The following is a 23207-nucleotide window of genomic DNA, read 5'->3' as shown; positions in this document are numbered from 1 at the left end:
TCACTGTAATGGATGTTTTAAATTTGAATTAATTTATATATAAAATTAGTGTAAGTACACGAAAAACAATTCTAAGTGGAATATCGGCTTATATTACTAAGTTTATTTTAGCTATTTAAATAATTTATTTTACTATTATCTATCAGCATATTTTAGTAATCGTAATTCAATTTGTTAGAAGAATTAAACCTAAACTATATCATGAAACAAGAAGTCAAGAAGAAATTTTATAAAAGTGAATGAGCATTGCAAAATTTTAAAAATAAAATTTACGCAATAGATAATAGAAAAGAATGCAAATTAATATACATAATTTTGATTTTTGATTGAAATAAAAAATATGGTTTTTAATCAGCTCTTTTCGCTATCCAAGAAAGAAGACGATATGATATAAATGGTGTAACAATAAAGAATAGAGAAAGAATTGTGGCGCAACCAGAATTTTTTTAAGAGACCTTCTCCCCTAACCTCCCCATACTTGTTAGAACATAGATGTTTTAACAAAAGAAAAAACTGGTATTTTTTATATAATCTATATATTATATAATATACATAATAGATTTTTCATGAAAATAAAAAAAATATTTAATAATATTTGAGAAATCGTTCAGAAGAAAGTGCATGTTTACTCCTTTTTGAAAGAATATGCTTTGCGGAAATTAAGACTACAGAGATACGAAAGTTGATGAATATCTACAGTAAATCATAATAGTAATAAGACTTCTATCAATTATTACAGGTATAATAATTTTAATTTGTTTTTAGTTATTATAAACTGTAAACAAATTTTAAATATAACAAAAAAATGTTTCAAAAAATAAACATAGATAGATAGTCACATTATTATATATATATATATATACATATATATAAATATATTTATATATATATACATATATATAAATATATTTTTACAAGAAATAAGCAATCTGCGTATCATTAATTATACTTGACACAATAAGAATATTATATAAAAGTTGACAGGTCATGAGATTTTGATGAAAGGAGATAAGTACCCATTAATGATAATTTCTGTTAGCTCGATAGTAAATTTAATTAATTTAATTTAATTTAAGTGATCACGATACCACTTATGCTTCAAACGTCTCAGAGGATTCCCAGGTATCGTGGGAATGGCCAAGTTTATTATAAGTTGATTTGGGTGATTATTTAGGCAGTAATGGAATCTTTTATAAAAGATTTTTGCTTCGTCATTTATTGTTTTGAGTTTTAAGTCGATGTGTAGTGAATGATTTGACACGTAGGGTAAAGCATTCATCAGTTTTCTAAGTGCAATATTTTAAAAGGTTTGGATTTTTGAGATATTTGTCTTTTTCGCATTGCCCTTATAAGTTGAAAGGTCCATTTTGTTATAGATAGATTATTTATTTTTATTTTTTCGACGCCGGCGTTGAACTAAAAATATTGTTATTTATATTAAAAATAAAACCGTACGGAACGCAATACGTTTTTTGTTCATGCTCACTTGTTTATTTATTTATCTATTCGTTAATAATGATCATAGTTTTTAACATTATAGTAGTCATCGAGTTTCTCTCACAAATTGTTTTTTATTATTTTTATATATTTGCCATTTATCCCCAAATTTCCCTTGAATATTCACCTAATGATGAATTTAATAGTTATTAAATCAATGTAATTAGAGATTAGAATAGTCTTCAGATAACAGTTTCAACTACAAGATTAATTTAGAATTTATTTTATGTTTTTAATTTTCAAAATGCATTCTGCCATCATGCATAACTGACCTAAGACATAGTATAATACAATTGAAACCAGTGATATCTGCTTGATTAATTAAATTATTTACACAATTTCAACCATACAAGACTTATGAAGTATAAACATCCGTAATCCGCATATGTATGACGTATGAGCTATGTATGCTTAATTTTATGAGCTAAATAAAATTTATAAAGATTCATCGTTAAATATATTGTATATTATATTCTTCGAAAAACATGAATAATTCCTATTTTATGCCTCACAGTTTGATCGTTAATCCAGTAATTGACACGAAAACTGATAATTTTTTAGTAATAATCCACTTCTAAATAACAATACGGTTTTAGTCCGTTAGTTTTGATAACAAACAATTTATATTCAGATGAATATAATTATATCATACTATCAAACATAATATAGTTTTTTTTTTTTTTTATTAAATTAAAGTGTTTCTGACATACAAGATCATCTAACTTATTGATATAATAAAGAATAATATAGTAAAAAGTAAAATATATAATTGTAAAATATTTAATACCAATAATTAAGGTATAAATTATGCTAAAATATCTGTAAATACTAATAAATATTAGGTGAATACATAAAAAATAAAGATTAATAATATATATTATATATAGTTTTAAATACTTTGCATAAACCTAAGGTGCGTGTTACACGGCGTATAGTATAGGCAATATAGGTACGTAAACTAAACTTGGCTTGGTGAAATGAGACGGCGTTTGGGTTGTTCAGCCTCTGATTGTTTTGCATTGCACATTGTGCATTTGGGAATAAAAGAATAATATTCTCCTATATCACTCAACTAGCAGATTTTCCGCCGAACACTAGAATTAATTTAATTTAAAACTAAGAAGTAAATTTTAGCCCCAAAAATAATATAAAAATAAACTTACGAGTAAAAATCGACTCTTCCAGACTTCCAGTGAAAACTAGAATCGCTACTAGTACGCCACCTCAGATGAAATAACTATCTTCATCAATTTTCATCTCACTCCGAATTGAAACTAGAAAGTATCACTATATTTTATAAAAATTAATCTGAATATAACGAAATATGTGAGTTCGTGTTAATATTATAATTTATAATTATTTTGCTGCTTAGTGAATTGTCCGTCTATTGTTGGCTTATGAATTTTTTTTTTGATCAATGTAATTATTAATATCGTTATTTGTTTTTGTTCGTATCCGCTTTGCTTATTAAAATTTTGGAAACGTTAATCGACTTCGCCCACTGCATCGATTTCGGAAATTGACATAAGATATATATGATATTACGTCAATCTCAATATGATGAATTAAAAGATTCAAAATATTTCAACTAATTTTCATATTTTATTAAAAGAGCTTTTGCTGCACCTTACAATTAATTTTGGATATTTCTTTTAAAGGTTTAGGTATATTATAGCATGGATAGTTTTAAATATTGAATTAAACTATGAATGTGCAATGATGATCGAATGAAAAATGATAAAATCATTTATCAGTATGAAAAGTCACATGTAAAATGTATACAAATACGTCATATAGTCACATATATGTCAATTATGATAATTTAATAATTTAAAATTTAAATAATAATAAAATATTTATTAAAAAGAATTATGATTAAACGCGTAACAATATGATATTTATTTACATTGTCATTCACCATCACATCCTGTAGTTCTGTAGAATATTCGAATAGTTCATTCGTAGACCTAAATTAGAGATTACACCAATGACGAGGCGAGAAATTTTCAATGGGAGAGGGGGAGTGTTATAACTAATAATTTATAACATATAAAATATATAATAATATATTTCAACGAATTGTCACGGCGCTAATATGAAAAACTCAAATGTTTATAGTATGTTTCTCAACTTTTCAAGCTCTCCAAAATCGTTTCTAACTTATAATTGTGTACATTATTTGTTTGGTAAACTCTATCATCGTGTGATGAATCATTATACTACCACCACCAAATACGGATTATAAATTTTTCCAAATTCCACAAAACGCTGAAGAACAAATCGATCAACGTGTCTATACAATCCGGGCACTAGACGAGGAATTGTCGCTGAATTACTAACTTTATTCGATCGGCACAACAAATTGATTCCGATTGTTTTTAGAGCTGCACTTGACTAAATTCCAGCTGATGACTACAGGGTCGTAGTTAGAGCGGACTAAACACCTGTCAACCAACACGAAAGACGATACAATGCACCAACATTTAATGAGGTGACAATCGTTATGGACGGCGAAGAATTCAACTCGCGTGATATAAATATATAATTCTTCGTCGTAGGAATGGTAATGTTCAGTGAGTCACAGAAACTCTCATACGACGGATTGCAATATCAAGGTTATCTATGCGAATTATACTATTAATTTAGTTTGATGATGCGTGAAACCGATGAAAATCATATGATGAAGTGTTGACAGTGGTTTCATCAATATATCGTCGATACCTATGTATACGAAAATCGAAACCGAATGACTTTTTGATTGAATCAAATGCCACTGCGTTCAAAAGAATAAATTCAGTAACGTGATGCAATTTTTAATCATGGTAATGTAAATCCTAATGAATTGGGGAAAGTTTCAGTTTATCGGCAACATTCATAAAGAGCCCACGGCACATGCATGAATATGCCCAAGATTCAATTGCATACGTTCGCGCATATGGCCGTCCTGCAGATCTGTGTATTACATTCATATAATGTAATCCTACGGAAGAAATTAAAGAACTTTTGTTACCCAAACAATTATCTTTATTTTTGAATTATTATTTGAACAAGACAATATATGATAAATGTCCATATTCCAACCTAATCAACACTTCAATTAAACTCTACCTGATATGGTGAACATATTAACATCATCCTTTACACAGAATATACTGGCAGCTTGACAAATTTGTTTAGAGTTTTGACAAATATCTTAACATTTTATTTGTATATTACAGTTTATAATTGTTATACATAATATAAGCTATAAATATATTATTCAAATGATTTATAGCATGAAAATAAAATAAAAAATGTGTTGAGTAATGAATTATGTTATTAGTTCAGTACTACAAAAACCAATAATGTATTATTTCGAAATGTTTTTATTTTTATGTATCAAAAATTAGCAGAAATAAAATAATAAAATATTAATTTATCATTAAATTCATAAAATATACGTTTGATCATAATAATATAAATAGGCACTACACAAGGACATAAATAATAAAATATTTAGATAAATAGTAATTTTTATGTGTATTGTTATTAATTATTATTAAGTAAAAAAAAAATTTCCAACAAAAAAATATTTGCACAAAGAGCAAACATATTAATTATTAAGCTTGTGCTTAAAGTTTTAACTTTTGATCCAATTAGATTATTAGGATGTTAGTTATATTATATGTGCAGTCTTTCCTCTGGATCTGAAAATAAATTTATTATCTTAATAAGAATGATGATAAATTTGGTATATAAATTGTTACTTACCGGAGAAATTAGTATGTAGAAACTTTTAATATCCTCTAGTATTTACCTAAAATAAATTCAAATAAATAATGATTCAAATAAATTTATTATTTATGTTTTTGTACACAAATCAATACTTACAATGTCATCAATTTTCAAAATGCTGCGTACAGTTTCTGAAGCCAAAGTTATGGCACTAATGGATACCAACAATGGTTGTACAACATTTTCTTCTAGAATATTTGTTATTGCTCCCTGAAAAATACGATAAAATAATTAATTTAGGCATATAATATAGATATTTATAAATTATAACAATTACCTTTCGGACATTAATACCCGCAGTAACTTCGCCTTGAGAATGTCTATTACGTAACTCAGTAACTGTAGTGATGGGGTTAAGACCAGCATTTTCAGCTAATGTTAAAGGTATGACTTCTAAAGCTTGAGCAAAGGCTCTATAACAGTATGCATCTACTCCAGTAACTAATCTTGCCAGTTCAGCTAATTTTAAACTGATTTCAATTTCAGGTGCACCACCTCCAGCTAACAATGCTCTAAAATTATCCAAAACGTAAATATAAAAATACAAAATTGTTAATACTTTTTAATAACTCACCTGTGTTTTACCAAACATCTGATAACACACAATGCATCGTGAATTGACCGTTCAGCTTCTTCCAAGACCAATTTATTAGAACCTCTCACTATAATACTAACTGTTCTACCTGGGTTGTTGATGCCAGTAATTTGTACAAAATGACTGTTACCAGTCATGACATCTTCTACCAAATCAGCTGATACAAGGTTTTCAGCAACAAAGTGATCAAGACTTGCAATTGGTCTACAATTCAATGTCTAGAATATAATATTAACAAATTATTTTCATATAGAAATTTAATTCTTAAATTTCAAAAACATACCTTGCAGACATAATCAATATCTTCTCGCTCTATATTATTAATAACCATACATTTTATTTTGTCTAAGAAATGTATAGCCAATTCAGATAATGCATCACGCAATATTGACTTTTGAATCAATAGAACATTACAACCAGCTTTTTTAATTTGTTTAACAATGTTCAAAATATAAGCACGTTCTTCGCGTAATACACGATCCATAGCAGTGTAATCGGAAACCACCACATTATAATCCATCTAAAACAAAAACAATGTTTATTAATAAAAATTTACTGGAAATAATCATTCAATGACGTACAAATTATATAACCTGATGGCATAAAATTATATTATTAATTGCTCATTTAAAAGTGGGGCATAAATTACACCACAAGACTGAATTATAAGATAACTCCATAATTCAAATTAATTTTAACCAAATTAACTCTCAACCAAGATACACTTTTACCTCTTCTGATTAAGTCAGTATTTCGATTACATTTAAAAATTAAATGAACACTATCAGTAAATTCAATTCCTTATCAGGAATATATTACTATTATTTGTGTTAAATTATAACAAAGAACCTAATGATTTGATAATATTATCATGTAATTTTAATATATTTTAAAATTAAAATCATTGTAGTATTTAGCTAAAAAAAAAGAGATTATTCCTTGTTTATTGTATATTTTAATATTTATTTATAAATTATTAGTTGCTATATTATTTATAATCAATTTGATCTAAGGTTAAAAAAAATATAACAATTTAAAACAACAAATTCAATGCAAAAAAACACATTTCAAAAATACAAAGATAAAAAATAAAACAGTTTTTACATTATTATAAAATAAAAAGATCAAAGTCATAGCACAGTTTGAAGTATCACATAATTAACTACATAATATGTAAACAATATATTACACAATTATGTAAAATGTAAACAATTAATGCATTGACATTCAAAAATAATATACAAATTATAGTAGATAATACATATTTTATTTAGAACAGAACAATTATTTATTCATAGGTAAAATTTGTTTCTCATTAAACATAAAACAATCTTTTAATATGATTTTTCTGACCAAAAAAACCATTGACAGTGTGAGTGTCAATAATGACGTCCACTTCAACAATATCTCACCGAGGTTGATACTAATAGAAGTTTGTTGAAGAGTTCTCTTTATGTCGTCAGGAAGCTTGTCAACTTTCACTTCTATCCATGCTACTGGCAATATTATTCCCTGTTTGAAATTTTTGAAATGCGATATCCCATCGGCTTTCTTCAACATAATATTGATTTGAAACCTTGAACGGCCTCCCAAGGACAATCCCAACTTCGAATGAATATCAATAAAAGTCTCGTGTAGCTCAGGATCTGGTGACAGCCCGAGAATGTCTCTTCTCAGTTCCGGGTCGCCCAGATAGAAATGCGGGAACGACATCATTACTGGAGCACCGTTGCACGGCGATGAATTGAACACTCCCGATGGAGGAAAAGTTTCCGAGGTGTAATAACAGTCGTTATCCGGGTTTGTGTTGGGTGTATCGAACACGTTCCTGGGCGCCTGGAAACGGAATGCCGTCACCCCGGGCACCGTTTCGATGTCTTCCTTATAGACCAACGGGAATCGACGGCATAAATCCATGTGAAACACGAACAGTTTTGATTTACGACTCAACGTGGTGGGTGGAAACTGGGAACCGTCGCTGCCGTCCAACCGATTGCACTCGTCTGTCTTCCACACGTCCAGTGCGTCCAGCCCGTTGTAGCGGGTGATGACGCCGAGCTCGTTCAGGTTGCCGACGCCGCTGTGGATGGTGATCCGGTCGGGTGACACGCCGCGCCGCCCGGTAATTATACCGAACTTCGACAGCTGGGCGTCCCTGTGCACCGTCGACGCCAAACCCTGGGCCAGGGTGTATATGCTGTCCTCGTAGCCCCAAAAGTAGTCGTCAATCTTTAGGTCCAGGAACGGTTTCACCTTGAACCCGTCCAAAAACAATGACATGAACTTTTGAGTGAGGTAAAACGTGTCGGCGCTCTTCGATATGGCGCTGATTAGCGGCAAGTTCGGAACGGTTATGAACAATCGTTCCGGGTCCCCTTGCGACATCTCCGGCACAAACTCGTTACTCCGACGTTCCTGGTATGTGACCGTACCGTTAGCGTTGAACACCACGTTAATCCGTTCGACCGTCTCACTGTAGACGAACGGCCCTAATTCTTGGACTATAGGCGTATCGCCGTACTTCAACACCCGCTTGATGTTGGTATAGTTGAAAGGATATATCGATACGTACGGCTTGACGGGCGAGTTTTGCCACATGTTGTATGAAGAACTACTCTGCGTTATGGTAACAAACTGTAAGATTTGGAACATGTAAAACTCCGTGAACCACATGATTATCGTGAATATCCCACTTAGGCCGATCAACACGACCAGGAACACAAACCCAGAAGGTATCGAATTGCTGCTGGTTTTATAGAGCTCTTGTTTTTTGGTCGACGAACGCTCGCGTTCTAAAGTCCCGATTTTTATGATACCACTATTGCAGAATTTCAGCTTTTCGAGTAACTTTACAGCCGACCATCCACCACTTGCGGCGTTCATTTTCAAATCGTTTGATTTTTCACACGTTCCTTGCAACATTTTGAATAATCCTAATTTTCTACGGCGTATGTATAACTTTGTACTAGGAAAGATATTTCACGTAAAACACAACACTATAACACTTACACGAATACCCGGAATATTGCAATTTGTAGTCTTAATTCATTTTCAGTATTAAAATATAATTAATATAGAACGTCGTTTCTTTACAACATTACTAGCAGTCATGTTTCAATAAATAATAAATGTATACTGTGGTTAATTATCACTGATATTTTTTTTATTTCCTACGTGCTAGATAGATAAATAGACATTGGACTTGATGATAAACATGTACAGCCCAATGACGAATAGTTCGTTTCAGAATAACTCACAATAAAAACAATGTAGAATAATAGTTAGAACAAAAGATTTAAATTAAAATCTTATTCAAGATCAAAGGGTATCGAGCATTTGAGAATATTATAATACATTATACGTTTTTAGTCAACATTCACACCTTATGGTGTATTTCTGTGTAATTCTATCACATGCATTAAACCAATAACATTAACTAATATACCAAGCGCACATATTTAAATGGATAATGATTAATAAACATAACCTAATAAATATTTTAATACGAAAAAATGTGAATAGTGGTAATAAAACTTCAAATTATAATTTATTTATAAACTTAACAAAGCGAAAACTTAAAACAAAAAAATCCATGTAAAATATATAGGTAATTATATTTAATAATTTACAACCTAGTCTAGTGGTATCATAAAGGCGTTTAAATCAAAATTTGCATTTTCATTTCATTTTATCACAACATAATATACTTATCGAGCTAAACTGCTGAACATATTGTGTATTTCTTAGTGTAAAAATTAAAGTAGCACTAAAATAATACTATTTTTGTTATAATTATTAACATAAATTTTAGGTCACTATCTAGCATAATGTCATTAATAAATATATAAATAATACGTCAGAAATATTATTGGTATAAACTATCAATGAATGATTTTATTTTCAGGCAAAATAATTAAAAATCAGATAAAAATTACTTGAATCGTAATTAGGTGTCCTAAGGCTTATGTATCATCATAATAAATAAAATTATGCTTTTCATTAAAGTAAATATTTATCAAATATTAGACATTCAGAAATAAGTTTTATACTCAATCATCAAAGATGTCATACAGGTGTCCTAAGTTTAATTCATCATAGTCATTTTAAAAATATTCGATAATGATAAATTTTCATTAATCAGGCGTAAAATAAAACCATGTAACAGCAATTGTAATCAAGTGACCTAAAACTTATTTGTCATTAAACAGTAATTGGTTAAAGCGAATGTAATTAAAATGTTGATGTATATTATTTTATTTTCAAGAAAATTGTTGAATACTCAGATAAAAAGCACAAATCATTCGACTTGAGTCGTAATTAGGTGTCCTAAGGCTTTTTGTCATCATAATGTAAAATAAGTAATATACCAGACATTCAGAATAAAATAATTTCTACTCATACATCTAAGATGATGTCGTACAGGTGTCCTAAGTTCAATTCATCATAGTCCGTAAAAATAATACTTCTTTGTAATAAATCTACATTAAACGGGAAAAAATTTAAAACATATAATTATTATCAGGTGACCTAAAACTCATTTGTCATTAACAGTAATTGATTAGAACCAATGGAATAAATTAATTTAACATATTAATAGGTATTCTAACTAATGCTAATGTAATTAAGCGTTAATAGTGGATTTATGAGATACAATTAAAATTAGAATCATAATTTTCATATGTCCCTATCTAGCATAATGTCATCACACATCACAAACACAATCTGTAAAAACTATTAATAAAATATTTTATTTTCAAAAAAAAATTGTTGAATACTCAGATACAAAGTACAAATCATTCGACTTGAGTCGTAATTAGGTGTCCTAAGGCTTATGTGTCATCATAATATAATTAGCTAAAATCTATAAAAAGAAAAAAGAAAACTTTTAAAGAGGTAGACAAGTTTATGATTTATGAATCAAGGATTAATAATAGTGACATCAGAATTAAATTAGAATCATACATTTCATATGTCACAAAAACATAGTTCAATACTAACAGAATACCTTATTTTCTAAAAAACTATTTAATAGTCAGAAAAAATGCACAAATCATTCGACTTGAGTCGTAATTAGGTGTCCTAAGGTTTTTTGTCATCATAATATAAAGTAAGTAATATACCAGACATTCAGAATAAAATAATTTCTACTCATACATCTAAGATGATGTCGTACAGGTGTCCTAAGTTCAATTCATCATAGTCCGTAAAAATAATACTTCTTTGTAATAAATCTACAATAAACAGGAAAGAATTTAAAACATATAATTATTATCAGGTGACCTAAAACTCATTTGTTATTAACAGTAATTGGTTAGAACCAATGAAATAAATTAATTCGACTTATTAATAGGTATTCTTACAAATGCTAATGTATTTTAGCGTTAATAGTGGATTTATAAGATACAATTAAAATTAGAATCATAATTTTCATATGTCCCTATCTAGCAGTGGCGTCCCTAGAACCTTTCATAGGGGGGGGGGGGGGGGGGCGAACTTCATACATCACCTATATATTTATATGAAAATTCACGAATTACTAGGTTTTTTACCTTTTAATTAATTTTAAGAAAGAAAATAGAGGTCATGGAGGGGGCGACTGCCCCATTTGCCCCCCCCCTTGAGGACGCCCCTGCTATCTAGCATAATGTCATTACACATCACAAACACAATCGGTAAAAACTATTAATAAAATATATTATTTTCAAAAAAAAATTGTTGAATACTCAGATAAAAAGCACAAATCACTCGACTTGAGTCGTAATTAGGTGTCCTAAGGCTTATGTGTCATCATAATATAATTAGCTAAAATCTATAAAAAGAAAAAAGAAAACTTTTAAAGAGGTAGACAAGTTTATGATTTATGAATCAAGGATTAATAATAGTGACATCAGATAAGAATTAAATTAGAATCATACATTTCATATGTCCCTATCTAGCATAATGTCATCATATGTCACAAAAACATAGTTCAATACTAACAGAATACCTTATTTTCTAGAAAACTATTTAATACTCAGAAAAAAAGCACAAATCATTCGACTTGAGTCGTAATTAGGTGTCCTAAGGCTTTTTGTCATCATAATAAATTAAGTAATATACCAGACATTCAGAATAAAGTTTCTACTCAAACATCTAAGATGATGTCGTACAGGTGTCCTAAGTTCAATTCATCATAATCCGTTTAAATACTATTTCTTTGTAATGAATCAACATTTAACAGAAAAAAATTTAAATCATATAATAATTATTATCAGGTGACCTAAAATTCATTTGTCATTAACAGTTATTGGTTAGAACCAATGAAATAAATTAATTCGACTTATTAATAGGTATTCTAACAAATGATAATGTAATTAAGCGTTAATAGTGAATTTATCAGATACAATTAAAATTAGAATCATAATTTTCATATGTCCCTATCTAGCATAATGTCATCACACATCACAAACACAATCGGTAAAAACTATTAATAAAATATATTGTTTTCAAAAAAAAATTGTTGAATGCTCAGATTAAAAGCACAAATCACTCGACTTGAGTCGTAATTAGGTGTCCTAAGGCTTATGTGTCATCATAATATAATTAGCTAAAATCTATAAAAAGAAAAAAGAAAACTTTTAAAGAGGTAGACAAGTTTATGATTTATGAATCAAGGATTAATAATAGTGACATCAGATAAGAATTAAATTAGAATCATACATTTCATATGTCCCTATCTAGCATAATGTCATCATATGTCACAAAAACATAGTTCAATACTAACAGAATACCTTATTTTCTAGAAAACTATTTAATACTCAGAAAAAAAGCACAAATCATTCGACTTGAGTCGTAATTAGGTGTCCTAAGGCTTTTTGTCATCATAATAAATTAAGTAATATACCAGACATTCAGAATAAAGTTTCTACTCAAACATCTAAGATGATGTCGTACAGGTGTCCTAAGTTCAATTCATCATAATCCGTTTAAATACTATTTCTTTGTAATGAATCAACATTTAACAGAAAAAAATTTAAATCATATAATAATTATTATCAGGTGACCTAAAATTCATTTGTCATTAACAGTTATTGGTTAGAACCAATGAAATAAATTAATTCGACTTATTAATAGGTATTCTAACAAATGATAATGTAATTAAGCGTTAATAGTGAATTTATCAGATACAATTAAAATTAGAATCATAATTTTCATATGTCCCTATCTAGCATAATGTCATCACACATCACAAACACAATCGGTAAAAACTATTAATAAAATATATTGTTTTCAAAAAAAAATTGTTGAATGCTCAGATTAAAAGCACAAATCACTCGACTTGAGTCGTAATTAGGTGTCCTAAGGCTTATGTGTCATCATAATATAATTAGCTAAAATCTATAAAAAGAAAAAAGAAAACTTTTAAAGAGGTAGACAAGTTTATGATTTATGAATCAAGGATTAATAATAGTGACATCAGATAAGAATTAAATTAGAATCATACATTTCATATGTCCCTATCTAGCATAATGTCATCATATGTCACAAAAACATAGTTCAATACTAACAGAATACCTTATTTTCTAGAAAACTATTTAATACTCAGAAAAAAAGCACAAATCATTCGACTTGAGTCGTAATTAGGTGTCCTAAGGCTTTTTGTCATCATAATGAATTAAGTAATATACCAGACATTCAGAATAAAGTTTCTACTCAAACATCTAAGATGATGTCGTACAGGTGTCCTAAGTTCAATTCATCATAATCCGTTTAAATACTATTTCTTTGTAATGAATCAACATTTAACAGAAAAAAATTTAAATCATATAATAATTATTATCAGGTGACCTAAAATTCATTTGTCATTAACAGTTATTGGTTAGAACCAATGAAATAAATTAATTCGACTTATTAATAGGTATTCTAACAAATGATAATGTAATTAAGCGTTAATAGTGAATTTATCAGATACAATTAAAATTAGAATCATAATTTTCATATGTCCCTATCTAGCATAATGTCATCACACATCACAAACACAATCGGTAAAAACTATTAATAAAATATATTGTTTTCAAAAAAAAATTGTTGAATGCTCAGATAAAAAGCACAAATCACTCGACTTGAGTCGTAATTAGGTGTCCTAAGGCTTATGTGTCATCATAATATAATTAGCTAAAATCTATAAAAAGAAAAAAGAAAACTTTTAAAGAGGTAGACAAGTTTATGATTTATGAATCAAGGATTAATAATAGTGACATCAGATAAGAATTAAATTAGAATCATACATTTCATATGTCCCTATCTAGCATAATGTCATCATATGTCACAAAAACATAGTTCAATACTAACAGAATACCTTATTTTCTAGAAAACTATTTAATACTCAGAAAAAAAGCACAAATCATTCGACTTGAGTCGTAATTAGGTGTCCTAAGGCTTTTTGTCATCATAATAAATTAAGTAATATACCAGACATTCAGAATAAAGTTTCTACTCAAACATCTAAGATGATGTCGTACAGGTGTCCTAAGTTCAATTCATCATAATCCGTTTAAATACTATTTCTTTGTAATGAATCAACATTTAACAGAAAAAAATTTAAATCATATAATAATTATTATCAGGTGACCTAAAATTCATTTGTCATTAACAGTTATTGGTTAGAACCAATGAAATAAATTAATTCGACTTATTAATAGGTATTCTAACAAATGCTAATGTAATTAAGCGTTAATAGTGGTGTAGCGTCCCAGCATACAGTCGTTTGACTGGTGTTGAGGTAGATGGATTGGGTGTAATAAGTATAACAACTTAAATTGTGATTAATTATTAGATATTTATTTGATTACTATGTAAATAAAACACTTTTTACTGCACAAATTGATTTGGTTGCAAAATATTCTAAGTCCGAATAATTAAATTGGACTGGTGTCTGGCGTGAAGGTGCTTGCTCTGACTCTAGTGGCTCACGTCTGAATTGGGTCTAATCGGGGCTCTCCTATATAGTCCAGATAGTCCTACTCCCTGCGTTTCCTCTCCTATCGATAAGATACGTATGTGTCCATGGCCGAGTTGTGCAAAAGCGTACGCGCGTATTATTTTAATATCGCAGCTTCCCACGCCCATGCGGCCGGTCGGCCACATCCTGGTTATTCGCGATACGTAATCTCCATAACCCGACGACATTAATCATATCTCTAGTTACGCCTGTCAATACTACGATATCATATTTAATATTTCGTATATCTAATTCCAACTATGGTAATATTTTGGAAAGGCTAGGAGTTTGGCCTTCAATACAGCTATTGATGTCCTACACAATATAATTGTTTGGCGAAATCATACGCCCTAGGGTCACTTATATATACCTACGTGTATATGCGTGTTTAGATGTCTCAGCGGGACGTCAGTACATAGCAGTGGATTTATCAGATACAATTAAAATTAGAATCATAATTTTCATATGTCCCTATCTAGCATAATTTCATCACACATCACAAACACAATCTGTAAAAACTATTAATAAAATATTTTATTTTCAAAAAAAAATTGTTGAATACTCAGATAAAAAGCACAAATCATTCGACTTTAGTCGTAATTAGGTGTCCTAAGGCTTTTTGTCATCATAAAAATTTAAATCATAATTTTTTATCCTCACATTAGACTTTCAGAATAATGTTTATACTCATCACCTAAGAAGATGTCATAGAGGTGTCCTAAGTTCAATAATTTCATCATAATCGTTTTAACATTATTCAATTATAATAAATCTTTATTAATCATTAATAAATTTTAATAATTTATTAGTAATTAGAATAGTAACCTAAAGATTATTTGTCATTAAATAGTAATATTGGTTAAAACCAATGTAACTTAAATTGTAATTTATGAAATTTATTTCATTCTGGTTGTAACATCAGATGAAATTTAATAATTCTAATACCTATGTATACTGTACATTGAAGTTTTGTATACCACACAATTATGAATATGTATGTATGAATTTTACAGTATTATATTTTGAATAAATGCGTATAGTTATTATATATAATGATAATGATATTATGTTCAAATAATAAATAATTATTATAAGTATAATGATGATTTTATTTGGATGTGTTAATTTAAATTTGTTAATAATTTTTCAGGATGTAAAAGTTGTTATATTTTTTCATGGCATAATTATCTGTTGATTAGAGGGGTTCAAATGTATTACCTATGATACTTAAAAATACATAAGAAATTCAGTTTTATTTAAACAATTTGTTATGAAGCACAACTGAACGAACAATAGTTCAGCATGGATATATTTCATTATGAGCTTCTAAGGTGTCTTATATATTATTTTATTATTTGAAACTTACCTGTACTAAAATAATAATAATTAAAGAAAAATAAAAAAATTTAATACGCTCTAACAAACATCCTATTTTGGTTGATATAATAATGTATTCGTAATAATTGTTATACCACTTATTATAGTTCATAAAGTGTATGCTTTATGTCGTGTCTTAAGTAAATAATAGAGATATCAATGATTTTCAAGTTTTCTGCAGCATAAAAATGCATTTGATGAGGAATATACAAGCTGTGTTGTTTTTCACAGATCTTGTCATATTTACATAGGACATAATGATTATATTATTATACTTACATCAGTTTTTGGAGGTGATATACAAAATTGAATAAGTCCTATTTTAGCTTTCTCGATTTTCCTTGGACCATTTACATTTGAAGATTTTTGTGTGAACACTAGACCATCAATTAACTTAGTATCTTCAACAGTTCCTCCGAGTTTTTTTATAACTTTAATATCCTAAAAGAAAAAAAAATTATAAATAAGTTTATTTAACCATAAATTATAAATATTCATACTTTCAGATCAACATTGGTATCTTTTGCAGGATCAACAACTTTCAGAACTGCATCAACAGCTAAAGGAGCTAATAATGACGATTGTTGTGAAACCACCTTAGAATTTAAAGCAGTTGAAGCACTTTTAACTAAACTTTCCCGATCAGTTAGTAGTATTGGAGTAGCCATATTTTTTATAATCTCAATAGATTTGGCTGCAGCTTTTTGGAATCCATCTGAAATTCCAGTAGGATGGATGCCTTTTTGCAAAAGTTTTTCAGAAGCTTCTAATAGGGCGCCAGCAATAACAACCACACTAGTTGTACCATCTCCTGCTTCAACATCTTGAGCATTTGATAATTCAACTAACTAAAATAAAAAATGTAATTAAAAATACTATAATGAAGACATAATAATATTTCATATTTTTTTAACTTTAAAGATATGAATTATAAAATCTTAAAGATTGACAGGAATTCATTAATACCTATATGATAAACATCAGAAATTAATAATGTGTTCGACATATTTTCCAAAAATATATAATTTATTACTTTTTGTTGTTCTTTAAAACAATAATTAAATTGAGTGTTCAAATTTAAATTATTGATGTTTTCTAAATTCAAATGTCAATTGAATAAAAGTTTATAACTATAGAACAATTTATAGTAATATATTGAAAGACCATTAGGATTTATGTAGGTAGAACTACTAAAATTTATCAACCTTAACTTAACTAAATTAACCAAAGAAAAAATTAAGTAATAATTTATTATGATTTACCATTTAATTTCAGTATTTGTTCTCAAATGATTAATTCCATAGAAGTGTAAAAAAATAAATATTTTAAAGAGTATTAAATGGCCTACAAATAAGAACTATGGTTCAAACAATTAAAAAATTGTTAAAAATATATTGATACAAATAAACTTAATTAGGTACCATTTTTGCTGCTGGGTGTATAACATTCATTTGTTTCAAAATTGTAGCACCGTCATTTGTAATAGCTACTTCACCATTTGCCGATTGGATCTAAAAATAAAATAATATTATAAAAATAAAGATATAATAATTTAAAGAGATATGTAAAAATGATAGGTATCTATTTATAATAATTAAGTTATAGTTCTGATAAATTGTATTTACAATAATTAGTCAATAATTAATTTCCTAGATTATTTTAATTTTTAAGCAAATGAACATGTGTAAAATATAAATTACAATAGTTGGTTAAAATTAATATTTTACTTAAAAAAAAAAAAAAAATGAAAGTTAACTTATACAGTTTAACAGGATAAGTAATATGTCATATGCCATAGCCCATAGGTATGAATTTTGATTGATAGATTTAACTACCAGGAGTATCATGGATTGGAGATTTTAATAATTACTATCACACTATCAACTTATTCATTCTCACATTGTTATACATGCATGATAGTACTTTCATGACAGTAACTATTGCATTTTTCTATCATCGTGTGATTGTGGCTTTAGGTATATAAATTATAAGCATACCTGAGTATATAAAATAAATTATTATTACCTAATTACCTAAGTAAATATAAGTTAATACATATTTACCATTTTATCCATTCCCTTTGGACCTAAACTTGTACGGATAGCATCAGCAACAGCTAGAAGTAAAAAAAAGTAATTACCATTAGTTAACAATAAGTATGTTGTGTATGTGGGTTGAGGAATTAGGGGAATTAGGGGTTCAACCTCCTTCCTAAACGTATTATCATTTAAGTTACAGCATTTAAAGATAAATGGACAGAACTGAATTAAAGAAAAATGTGGATTCTATCTGTGTTTCAAGATTTCATTTTTATTGAGTTCTCCCATAAACTTTGCAATTAATTATCCGATAATGCATACATCATATAGGATGTAATATACAGTTTACATAATATATGTAAATACATTGTTAAAATTATAATAATATTCAAATATAAAACAAGCTAATATAAAAACAAATGGAAAAAAATAAATATTTCATAAATACTTACTTAAATTATATTATATACCAATTTTAAGTTAATAAATTATTATAATACCTATTTAGTTACCTACACTACAATAATTTTACTTATCATCTAAAACGAGATCAAATGAATAAAACTATTGTATCAATCGATGTTCAAGTTTGCCAAAGATTCTGATAAAAACATTAAAAAAAAAAATGTTCTTAGAAAATAACATTATAGGTTCTTGCCACATTTCTTTGACTATATCTTGTTGTCTATACTTAATAATGCAGAGATATTTAATTTTTTGTTTACATTATAAACCCTAAATAGTTATTCAGTCTTTTGAGAAGCATAATAGATTTTTCACTTAAACTATAAGTTAATATAGCTGAAGATAAATTCTGAATACTACATAAATAAGAGAAATCGTGTATTTTTGTTAAAAATTTAGGTACCTAGGAACATTTCCAATAAAATTCAATGTAAAATACATAAAAAATATGTTTGATTGAGATAGAGGACTAGGCAAATTTTTGGTGCCTGTTATAATCTGGGTAAATTAAAATTACATTATATTGCTTAAATCGCTGGTATGTTCATTCAGATTTCATAATGAATCCAGCCATATAGGAAGTTTTAAAAACAATAAAATAACTATTTTTGTTCCAGCTACATTGACGAATCAAAATCAACTCAATTTAAATAATAAATTTCTAAACTAAAATAACAGCAAACCGAATTGTGGGTCGGTAAAAATGCACTATTCGATTTTTATACTTGTAAAATACCGCTGATTGACAAACTATAACAAGTGTTAAAAATCCGTATACAATATTGAATATTGGTTTGTGTCTTCAGAAAAACTTAATAGGGATTTCAAAATAAAAGATTTGACGGCCAAACCTTTAGCAGCTGAGATGTTGCTTTTTCTGATTTCAGCTGGTTTGCTCTTGTCTTTATAGGCATTTGTCGCCTGTTTGGAATCGCCGGATCCCGAAAACGCAACCATGGTGAAGTTAATAAACGGTACTCGGCGGATTGAAATGGATGAAAACTTAAATACTGTGAGACCACTGAGAACGCAAATATTCAATTTCCAAGTCGGTGTTCTGTTCAAGGCGCTCAGCAAACGACCATATTATTACCATAAGGCATAAGCGTAATATAGCAACAACAAAAAAAAAAGACTAAATAACATAACCAAAGTGTAACCATTACCATTCGTACAGATGTACGATATGTTACGGTCACGATTTTAAGGTAATATCTGAAGTTAGAAACGAAATAATTGTAGTATGCTAAACAGTCACTAGATGTCACTACTGTATAAACATAATTCAATAACAAATAATAATACAACATTTTACATTACATTGAAACTTCCAGTATCCTAGTATCCAGATTATATACCTAACGAAACTTTCTATTTTACGAATTATTGTTCAGAACAATGAGAACCATGTCCTTATTTTTATTGTTATAAATACGGATTTCTATTCAAGCATTTAACGAATGTCTATATTTTACGATTTTTATTTGTTCCCATGTGACTTCTTCGCATGGAAGTTTCACTGTATATAATAATATATTAATATATTATAGTTTTTTTTTTTTTTTTATTGACCAAATAAAAACTCAGCAGCTACATGGCCATTAGTTACAGTTATGTTATGTTTGCAAGGTTTAAGATTTTAACAGCATTTTTTTTTTTGTAAGGGGTTACAATAACAGTATGGTTTCTTAATATTTATATAATAAAAACAAAAAAAAAAGGAGGAAAACAATTGTGGATATTATAGTTTATAAATATTATAACCAAGATTTCCAATAATGCAATAGAAAACTGAGGAAATGTGTATAGTGTATAGTGTAACCTAACCGAAGTTTATATTATACCTATTGAGATCCACACACGCAGCGGCGATTAACGGTAGGATACCGTCGTCCGTCGATATACCGATTACCGATTTAAAGCTTTTGATTAGTATTTTTTTATTTCTTTTTGTTTATTACAGCTCTATAGGTAGGTATAAATTATTATAGAGATATAGTACATGAACCTAAAGGCCTTGCTGTTGCTTATCATAACTATAATAGTATAATACCTAATTATTTTTAATGTATACCTATCCTTTACAATTTCCCAAAAATTAACATCATCATTAATGAATAAGTGTATTATAGCACAGTGGTGTCGGCGGCCGACTACACTGTAGTGCAACTAGGATCTATTTTCAGAATGGGTTGTACCTTATACATATAAAAAAAATAAATTAATAAAAAATGTCTTAACTTTGAAATTTGACTTCTAAAAACATTTTGAGGGAGAGGTCACAACCCCAAACCCTCCTTGGAAAATTCTTGCGCCACTTTTATAGTGTAAAATATAATAAGTAGTTACACAAACACAATGTATTATGTCTTGCATTGCACACGTCTGCAATCAATAATTTTAAGCTGCACAATTAATATAGCAATAATATTCTCGTGATTAAAAAAATAAAAAATAAAATGCAGTTAACAAATAATGGAATATTTACCTGCAGGCATTATAATAATATATATGTATTGCATAATATATTTATCGAACTAATACCTATCTATATTAAATTTGTTGTAAACATCAAATCATATTTATTGTACAATATTTATGTATGTAAATACATAATATGTATTTATTTATATTATTAATGTATTTATGAATGCCTAGCTGTTATTTAAATAATGACATATTATCAAAACTTTATTAAAACATTATAAAGTAAAAATCAAAATATATCGCTAAAATGTATGTCAATAAACATTAAAATGTAATACAATACCAATAGTTTTTTCATAAGTTTTAATTACTGAAATTAATAAAATTAAAAATTGCGAATTAATATATATATATATATTTTTTTTTATTAGAATAAGCCTCAGCAGCGAAGCTTGGCTGACGTTTGACAATTAACAATGATATAAGATTAGTTATTAGTAATAATACTTATTACAATGATTTTGTTAGTACATTACATATTATATTATTATGGTTAATTTTTCACAATAAATTTTCGATTTGTATATCTTTGGTGAAGCTTAGAATATTTGTGATGGTTTCTATGTTCGGGTCTAGTGATTCGTATAGATGTTCTGGGATGTTATGCTTATTTCTGGCGGCTTCAGTTTGTCTGCATTAGCATTCGACAAAAATGTGTTTGATTGTTAGGGGGACTCCACATATGATGCGCATTCTGTTTGTTCTTCTCGGTTCATTGGGTAGCCGTGTGTGTATAGTGATTAGGTCTTTATATCGTCTTTTCTATTAAGATTCGCAATGTTTTTCCAACGTACTGCTGTACGCTTTATTTCGCCGAGTTTAGTTACTTTTCTTCTCCATTTGAATGACCATTTTTCTTTAATTGCAGAATTAATACATCTTAGCGTGTCTTCATAGGTGCAGAGTATTTCGCTTATTTTTGTCATCACATTATTGTCGGCTGCTTCTTTTGCTAGGTAATCTGCTTTTTCGTTTATTTCTATGTTGCTGGCGAATTAATAAAGTCTGACTGCAGAATCGTTTTTTATCCGTATATCAGATTAAGATACCTAATATCTTGATCTGAAATACGATTTATCAATTTGTTATTGAACTAAAATATATCTACATATCCTTTTTAATACCTATTCGATATATTCTATCCTATACCTACTTTATATAGTCGAATTTGAACGTTATAATATTAAGATTCACATGATTAAGTGTTTTTATATTATATAATTATTATTTATAGATAGGTATTAAAAATAAAATTTCAAATGTATAATCATAAAAGCGTGATTCAATATTAAATTCACGGATTTACGTGTAATTCAATTCACAAAATTACGTGCATTTATTTACTTATGTTAATTTCAATTTCACGTTAAATAGAGGCATCTACAGTCGACACCTATAATACCTATAATTAGCTATATAGCAGAGTAACTTTCCCGATTTGTATTTAAGGTATAAGTAAATAGAAAAGTACAGATACCTGATAAATACTATTATTAGATTTACACAAGTGCCTAGAAGGCTAGAAAACCCTACCTACTCAAAACCGTTGACTCCTAAAACCGCACACTTTTAATAAAGTACAGAACAAAACCGCACATTTTTAGTAGGTTAAAACCGCACACATTTAATAGGTTAAAATCGCACAATTTTTAAAATTGTTGTATCCAAAAACCGCACATTTTTTATTTCGACCCCAAAAAGGTTATACTTACCTAGATTAGATACATTTAATAATTTATTCAAAAAAAAAAAATGTATTTACAAATATTCAAATTTAAAAATGTAAAAATGTATTCAAATAAAAATATGCATATACACGAGTATTCTAAAATGTAAAAATTATAAAAATGTAATCAATCAAAAATTTAAAAAATTTAAAAATGTAAGGCGTGTACAATTTTTAAAGTTTGATTGGCTTAAATCTATTACCGACATTTTTCAAAAATTGCAAACGATCTCCGTCGATTAAAAATTGTTCCCACCATTTAAACAA

General features: G+C 28.2%; 2 protein-coding genes across 2 annotated transcripts; both read right to left on the bottom strand.

Moving 5' to 3' along the window:
• Window positions 1-4997: 4997 nt before the first annotated feature.
• Window positions 4998-19846, bottom strand: CCT4 (chaperonin containing TCP1 subunit 4). Its single transcript, XM_089225420.1, has 11 exons — window positions 19579-19846; window positions 18287-18339; window positions 17645-17734; window positions 16724-17071; window positions 16503-16664; window positions 6150-6386; window positions 5846-6084; window positions 5549-5783; window positions 5368-5481; window positions 5248-5293; window positions 4998-5183 (listed from the first exon to the last, which is right to left on the bottom strand). Exons 1-10 carry the CDS (start codon window positions 19682-19684, stop codon window positions 5273-5275), a joined length of 1605 nt encoding a protein of 534 aa, XP_089081546.1. The 5' UTR covers window positions 19685-19846; the 3' UTR covers window positions 4998-5183; window positions 5248-5272.
• On the bottom strand, window positions 7112-9123 carry LOC107170267 (lysosome membrane protein 2-like). Its single transcript, XM_015520340.2, has one exon. The coding sequence runs from the start codon at window positions 8786-8788 to the stop codon at window positions 7151-7153; it is 1638 nt and encodes a 545-aa protein (XP_015375826.1). The 5' UTR covers window positions 8789-9123; the 3' UTR covers window positions 7112-7150.
• Window positions 19847-23207: the final 3361 nt, after the last annotated feature.

The sequence above is a fragment of the Diuraphis noxia genome, unplaced genomic scaffold (genome assembly GCF_037042655.1).
Source record: "Diuraphis noxia isolate RWA-SAM2 unplaced genomic scaffold, SU_Dnox_SAM2 contig0004, whole genome shotgun sequence".
Taxonomy (NCBI): domain Eukaryota; kingdom Metazoa; phylum Arthropoda; class Insecta; order Hemiptera; family Aphididae; genus Diuraphis; species Diuraphis noxia.
The sequence above is the reverse complement of the archived record's forward strand: the minus strand, read 5'-3'. Positions and strand labels throughout refer to the sequence as shown.